The sequence below is a fragment of the Corapipo altera genome, unplaced genomic scaffold (genome assembly GCF_003945725.1).
Source record: "Corapipo altera isolate COAL_440 unplaced genomic scaffold, ASM394572v1 53, whole genome shotgun sequence".
Classification (NCBI taxonomy): Eukaryota; Metazoa; Chordata; class Aves; order Passeriformes; family Pipridae; genus Corapipo; species Corapipo altera.
Genome location: NW_020884900.1, coordinates 5,787,595 through 5,794,313, shown reverse-complemented (window position 1 = coordinate 5,794,313; position 6,719 = coordinate 5,787,595). Strand labels below are relative to the sequence as shown.

The 6,719-nt window shown below is 47.8% G+C and overlaps 1 protein-coding gene across 1 annotated transcript; it reads left to right on the top strand.

Annotated features, from left to right (window-relative positions):
* The first annotated feature begins 1,917 nt into the window (after window positions 1–1,917).
* On the top strand, window positions 1,918–4,506 carry LOC113950194 (diencephalon/mesencephalon homeobox protein 1-like). Its single transcript, XM_027649692.1, has 3 exons — window positions 1,918–2,059; window positions 2,143–2,327; window positions 2,416–4,506. The coding sequence occupies exons 1-3, from the start codon at window positions 1,918–1,920 to the stop codon at window positions 3,355–3,357; spliced, it is 1,269 nt and encodes a 422-aa protein (XP_027505493.1). The 3' UTR covers window positions 3,358–4,506.
* The last annotated feature ends 2,213 nt before the right edge of the window (window positions 4,507–6,719 follow it).

The window sequence follows — 6,719 nt, the reverse complement described above, 5'->3', positions numbered from 1 at the left end:
GTACGTACAGGACTGTGTGCAAAGCCATGTGGAGGATTAAAGACAGGTAGAGTTGAACTCTGCATGCTCAGAAAAAGAAGCAATAGCTGAAGTTGGCTTTGCTGTAGAGAAGACTGTCAAAAAAACTATGCGTCCAAGCTTTATGTCTGCTTGTTGTGTCTGAACCTTTGTCTACACATGTCTCTCAATAATAAAAGTGAAATAAAGCCAAAGGACTAGTAGCACATTTTGACTCTACCTACAACTGCTGAACCACTTTGTCACCTGACACTTTTATCCTTTCTCCCACATAACAATGCTCACTTAAATACAAATTTTACCTTCTATATGGACAGGAAAAACTCCAAACTATCCTGGAGCTCTGGAGGAGAAAAGAAATTTTGTGGGATGTATCTGTGCTACAGATACATAGTTCAGGCTTATGGGGATACTATGGTAGAAGAAAGGGGAGACGTACTGAGAAATTGCTTCAAGCTGTTGTTTCCAGATGTTTTGGATTACTTGGTGCTATCATTCCTCTGGAATTCTCACTGTCTTCACATGTACTTCTGCTTGAAAATATTATTAAGGTAAAGTGATTTCTGAGGGCATTTACCTTGCCTTATGGACAGAGTTGCTAAAGGAATCCAGTCTCTGAAGTACTAGATTGACAGGGGCTGGCTGTCATCCCTGTCTACAAGGTCATTAATTTTTTGTTGTGAAGCACTGCGGTGGTGTGGGTAATGTTAAAACCCTTGTGCAACTCAACCCAAAGTGGCTGCATGGATGGTGGATACACTGGTCCCTGCAGAATGCAAACAGTATGTAACAGCTCACAGACTTTGTCCCTGTACCCTTTAGCTTCAGAGCAAGCTGGACCGGGTCCCAAATCTGAAAAATGAATGGGGACACGGTGAGATGAAAAACACATGAAGTAATGATGTTGCTGTTCTTGAACACCCTCAGTGATAGCCATTAATGGCCTCATTTGACAAATTATTACACTGACTGATTTGCTGCTGTTCTGACATCTAATCCTTTGCAGCGTTGCAACTGTTGCTCTCTGTAAGTCCTTTATGTCACCCTTGGCTCTCTTAAACAATATTTCTGGACTCTCTTGTAGATTAATATGTCCATCATGATTTCACCTTGGGCTGATAGCACAGACCTTGCTTGTTCTGTACCTGACTTGGATGAGCAGAGCTGTCTGGAGAGAAAAAAGCTGCCATAGGAAAGGAAAACCTTGTGCTGAGCTCTTCAGCATGCACTTGGGAAGGAGCCTGCTCCACGTCCCCTGGGTGACTCCCCGAGTGTGTTGGGGGAGGGCTTTGTCCTTTATTGTGAACAGTGGGTGTTAATGTAATGTCTAGTAAAGCCACCAGCATTTTATTTACTGCAGTTAAGTCGATGAGAAATGTCCCATGGATGGAAATAGGAGCAGGGTAACCAAACGGGGAAGACAAGGACTTGTCATTCGGGTGTAGTAAGAGCTGGGATGGTTTCCCGTTGGGAGAAGGGCAGTGTGGAGGCCTCCTTGCATCTGGAGGAGTACTGGGTTTCCAGCAGAGCTCTGGGCCCACGGTACAGAGAAAAGGAGAGCACTCTTAGAGAGCTGAAGCAAAGGTGAAAGATTCTTTTATTGAATTATCCACTCTCCATTTGAATTAAAGAAAGGTGGATGGGCTGGTGGTGGCAGCGGGGGCTTCGCTGGGAGACGCTTTGGCTCCTTGTATGGGGCGAGCCCTTATTATGTGTATTTTGGTGATGGGATGACAATGGAGGTGTGGGAGACGCCTCTGAGTCACCCTCGGAGCCCCGGCGGCCCCGGCCCATTGGCGGGGCCGGGCTGGGTGGGTGGGGGTCGCTCAGGGCCGGGGTGAAGGACTCATAAGGCGCGGAGAAGCCAGAGGCGCCCCACCGCCCGCACACGTCGGCCCCATGGAGCTCGCCAGCCTGATCCCCGCCAGCCCCGGACCTGCCGGTGAGCAGCCCTGGGGCGCGCAGAGCGGGCGGGCGGGCGGCCGTGGGCCTGGTGGCGGTGTTGGTGTCGGTGTTGGTGTCGGTGTTGGTGGCTGTGTCGGTATCGGTGGCTGTGTCGGGGCCGTTGGGGCAGAGATCCGCCGCCCGGCCCCGCTGACCGCCTGTCCCCGCTGTCTCCCCCAGGAGAGCCCCGGGCGCGCCCCGCCGGTCACGGCGCGGGGCGAGAAGGAGGCCGGCGCAAGAGAACCACGTTCAGCAAGGCACAGCTGGAGCTGCTGGTCCGCGCCTTCGAGAAAGAGCCGTACCCCGGCATCGCCCTGCGGGAGCAGCTCTCCAACCTCACTGAGATCCCCGAATCCCGGATCCAGGTGAGAGGGGCGGGCCGGGAGGACGGGCGGGCGGGCAGCGGGGTGGCTTCCCGGTGGTCCGGGCACTTAGTCTCTGCCGGTCCCGCAGGTGTGGTTCCAGAACAGGAGAGCCCGGCAGCTGAACCACAAGAAGAGCGAAGCCGCCGCCTACCCCCGGCCGGGCAAGGCAAAGCCGGCCCGGTGCGGCGGCCAGGAGCGGCCACGGGCGCCGCAGGGTCCTGGAGCGGAGCGGAGCCTCCTGTGCCCGCAGCCAGGCCTGCCAGGAGGGAGCCAGAACTTCTGCGGACAGCCGCCGTCTTACTCGGGACAGCCGTACTCAAGGCTCGACATGCATTTCAGGAGCTTGGATAACACTTTTGGAGCTCAGGGTCAGACCCCAGCTCGCTTCGGTTTGGACTGCGTGGGAAAAGGGGTCCCACTAGGTGCGGAAAGCATGGGGAGTCCCCCTCAGTTCTCGCTCCCTGTGCAGCAGGCACAGGACTATCCGCACCTGAAGAAATCTTTCCCTGAAAACCACTACTCAGATGCGGATGTTTTCCAGACTTGTATAGAAGATCACCAGTACCTGGCAGCTAAAGAGAACATGTACAGGAGGCCTCTCTTTAACTATATCAGTGCTAACCAGGGCCTGGGTGCTGAGAACTATTCATGTATCAAGTCAAACACCTCTCCCTTTGCAAAGGGCTTTGCTTTCAGTTATGGTGAAGGGGAACCTAAGCTTGAGCTGGAGCAGGTGAGGCACAGTTCACCTCTGCTTGAGGCTAGTAATGCTAGTCCTCCTTTGATACTTCCAAAACATGAAGGGGGGTATCAAGGGACACTTGCCACTCTAGCCACATCATATGGGCAGCAGGTGCTGGAGACAGTAAATGACTATGACTCTCATTGGCTGGGGATGAGAAATGAAATTTTGGGAACAGGGTTAGATTCACTGTTTGAGAATGAGCAAAATGCAGAGCAAGGTGAGCAAAAAAGTTTCCTTTTTGCTTTTGGTGGCCAGAGTTCAACCTGTCATTTGAGTCACACATGAAACTGGCATGTTTGCCTGATGAAGAATTAATGTGATTTTTTGTTCAATTGGCAGTGTTGTCCTAAGTGACTAGAGGTTTTGCAGGTCTAAGTGTGGAGTGCTTGCTCTGAGTTTTGTGCCCTGTCTGGAAGGGAAAGAAAGATAAGCCACATAAGTAAGGGCTACAGGAGAATAAACTGCCAAATGTGTCCCATCCCAGGGGAACTGTCACTAAGCTGCTTGCAGTATTCCTGCACATTTGGTTATTGGCAGACTCATGTTAACTTGCATGCACAGACTGATCTTCACAAGTATGTCTGTACTGAAGATTTTTCTGTGTTCGGACTGTGCTGGATTAATTCTGCCAGGAGGATTGGGACTATGGCGTTGCTTTTGTGGCCTTACTGCACTGAGTTTTGTTTCTATTCTGGTCATAATTCACTTATTTTAACTTAAGAAATCTGTAGAAAACAGACTTATTTAAGCTTTTAGTGGAGAAAGGATTAACACGAGAAGGGGACAAGCATGGGAAAAACAGCATTGGTGGTGGCAGGGGATGGCTCACTGGGTGTGTTTGCATTTTAGGTGTGCTCCTGATAGAGAACACAGATGTTTTTTCCTGGATACTTAATGTGTAGTGTTTTCATTTAAAAATGACCACACGTGTAGCCTTTTAAAGGGCAATATTTTTGTGACTTCCTTTTGTATAATTTGTTTGCAGGTTGTATTCTTTTTTTTTCTTGGTTGTCTTCAAATTGTAATTTTCTATTTGCCAAATGAAGGTTTTCTTACCTTCAGGAACTTGTAGAATTGCACTCAGAGGAAAGAAAAAAAATTAATTTCATCTTTGCATTTGCACATTGAGTCTGTTTTTAGAACTGTCAAGATCCATGGCTGTCTAGAAGACAACTGTAATCATGGAAGTGTTCTTCACATGTGTCTCGGGAGACTGCCATGTTTACATGTTAAAGCAATATCAGACCTACAATGCTGAAAACTCTACAGTAAATCCTTTTGTGTTTAAAATGTGGCTCTTTTATATTTTAAGTATGCCTAGATCTAAATACATATGTTATTAACCTAATTACTTTGTTTATAGAACAAAAGAAACGATGAAAATAAAACTTAACCACAGACCGTTATTTTATTAATAAAGTTGATATCCCTGAAGAAGCTGTCTATGGAGATGTGTATACAAGAAGTCCAGGAAATTAGGTCTGACTTTTGTCAGTAGTTTTTAGCTGTGCCTGTAACTTTTCTGCCTTGACCTGAAGGAATGTGACACACTCATTTATCACAAAGGAACCATGGCTTCAGACAATAGCTGCAAGGCACAAGAAGTTGCATCTGAGAGCAAAGGCTAAAGAGATGTTTATATTTATGATTGTATATATGACTCCTTTAGTAAACTTTTTGAAAAAATATTTCATTAAGACTCATTTCTTTATTTACATATACCCTCTCCCTCATAAGACCTTCTTAATGAGAAGGCACAGACAGAAAAGTAGTAATTTTACCCATGAAAAAGACAAGAAAGTGGTGCTCAAAAGTGTGTAGCAAAACAGCCTTACTTCACGAAGAGTGAGGTAAAGAGGAAGAGAAAAAAGGACATCTGAAAGAATAATACACACCATTAACCAACAAGGCTGGGATTTGGTTCCTCCCTGGGGTCAGTGGGCACCTGGCAGGTAGCACAGGGTCTTCCCATGGTATCCTCCCTGCTGATCTCAATGGGTGGTAACCAGCACCTTCTTATCTCATGGGGTCTCAGGCAAGGAATGGGAAGGTCACTGTTACAGGTCTCAGGTGAGGCTGGTCCCTGCAGTGCATCCAGCTGTTACCCTGTCACTCTGTAGGCATCCTATTCTGTCAAAGCTGCACTGAGGCAGCTGTGGTAGGTGTTTGTTGTTGAGCTGTCAATCCTGGCTGCTCTACTAATACTGGGTATTCCATTATAACCCCTTCATCTGGTATTCACCTTCCCTTATTAGGAAACCCACATTTCTAACGCTGAAGTCAAATACACTCTGAACACTTCCTGTGAGCAAGTACTACAACAAAAAAAATCATTTTTCATCATAGAGCTACCTACTGCTCAGAGTAGAGCTCTTCTGTAAACTACTGGGTTTCTTTATTTTGTTACAAGTTGCTTTTAACACACCTACCCAGCATACATTTCACAAAGAAGAAAAATCTGTGCAGAGTCATTGGATGCAATACTCTTGTGATGTTCCTGTATACTTTCTCTCCTTGCTGTGAGGTAGAGAATGCCAGAACAGAAATTATATGCTTATTCAACACATAGGAGGCACTTTCACAACAGTGGTATCAGTACCTTCCCCTGGACTTGCATGCCAACAGCATCTCTGCTGTCATGTTAGTACATGATGCTAAGGAAGAGGTGGGGCAGGAACCAGGTGTGTTCAGTATTGGACTACTCTTCTGCCTGCAAACCACTCCTGTTTAGATGAGAAGAGAGGATTTTGCATGCTAAATATTGAAAACTGTATTTTCTTCCATATAACTTATCAAAAAGAGATATTGAGGACCCAAATTCACCAATGTGGTTTACAGTCAGCCTGGGCCTACCCCACTGCTGGGTGTCCCAAGTTTCTCATGATGCGGGATTCTGCAAATCACATTCCCTTCTTCTCCAGCAGCAGGACCAATGTGACAGCAGCAAGTCCTCACTGGAAGCCACTTGCCTGGGAGGCAGGATCAGGCCAGCATCACAGAAGGAGCAGTTCATGATCTGGACACCTCTTTAGCAGACCTGTGCCTTGCTGCTGGTTCATGCCATGTGGCAAATCACCCTAGAGGAGAAGGCCCTTCACTTCATTAAGCAGGGTCTGTACCTATAACTCTCTTCAGGGTGACTTACCTTCAGGCATGGGCACAGACCTGAGATAAAACAATGACCCACTTCTCACCCAGGGTACCTTGCCCTGGCATGTCTGGTTGTGTCCCTGTGGGTGGGGGGCTTAATGCCTGCAAAAAGCCCCCATCCCAGTGCGTTAGTGACAGGATGAGAGAATGTAAGCTGCACCAGGAGAGGTTTAGGTTGGACATAAGGAAGAATTCCTTGGCAGAAGGCATGATAAGGCACAGGCATGGACTGCCCAGAGAGGTGTGGATGCCATCCATGTTTATTCCAATTTAGGGACAGACTGGACGTGGCACTGAGTGCCCTGGTCAAGGCTGTCAAGGTGGTGTTCGGTCGCAGGCTGGACTCCATGACCTCAGAGTTCTCTTCCATCCAGCTTGGATGTTTCTGTGATTCCGTGACTGCGTTCGAGTTCACCGCACTTAAAAGCCTTTCATAGGCTTTTACCCTCTGACCTGTTTGCCCTCCCACGGCCCTTGGCAAGGATCCATTTTTTTAT

Bases quoted from the DNA above. Each gene is read 5' to 3' on its own strand.
- LOC113950194 (XM_027649692.1), top strand. From the start codon at position 1,918: ATGGAGCTCGCCAGCCTGATCCCCGCCAGCCCCGGACCTGCCGGTGAG. The intron at 2,060-2,142 runs GTATCGGTGGCT...TGTCTCCCCCAG, and splicing joins CGGTGTTGGTGGCTGTGTCG to GAGAGCCCCGGGCGCGCCCC. The intron at 2,328-2,415 runs GTGAGAGGGGCG...CCGGTCCCGCAG, and splicing joins TCCCCGAATCCCGGATCCAG to GTGTGGTTCCAGAACAGGAG.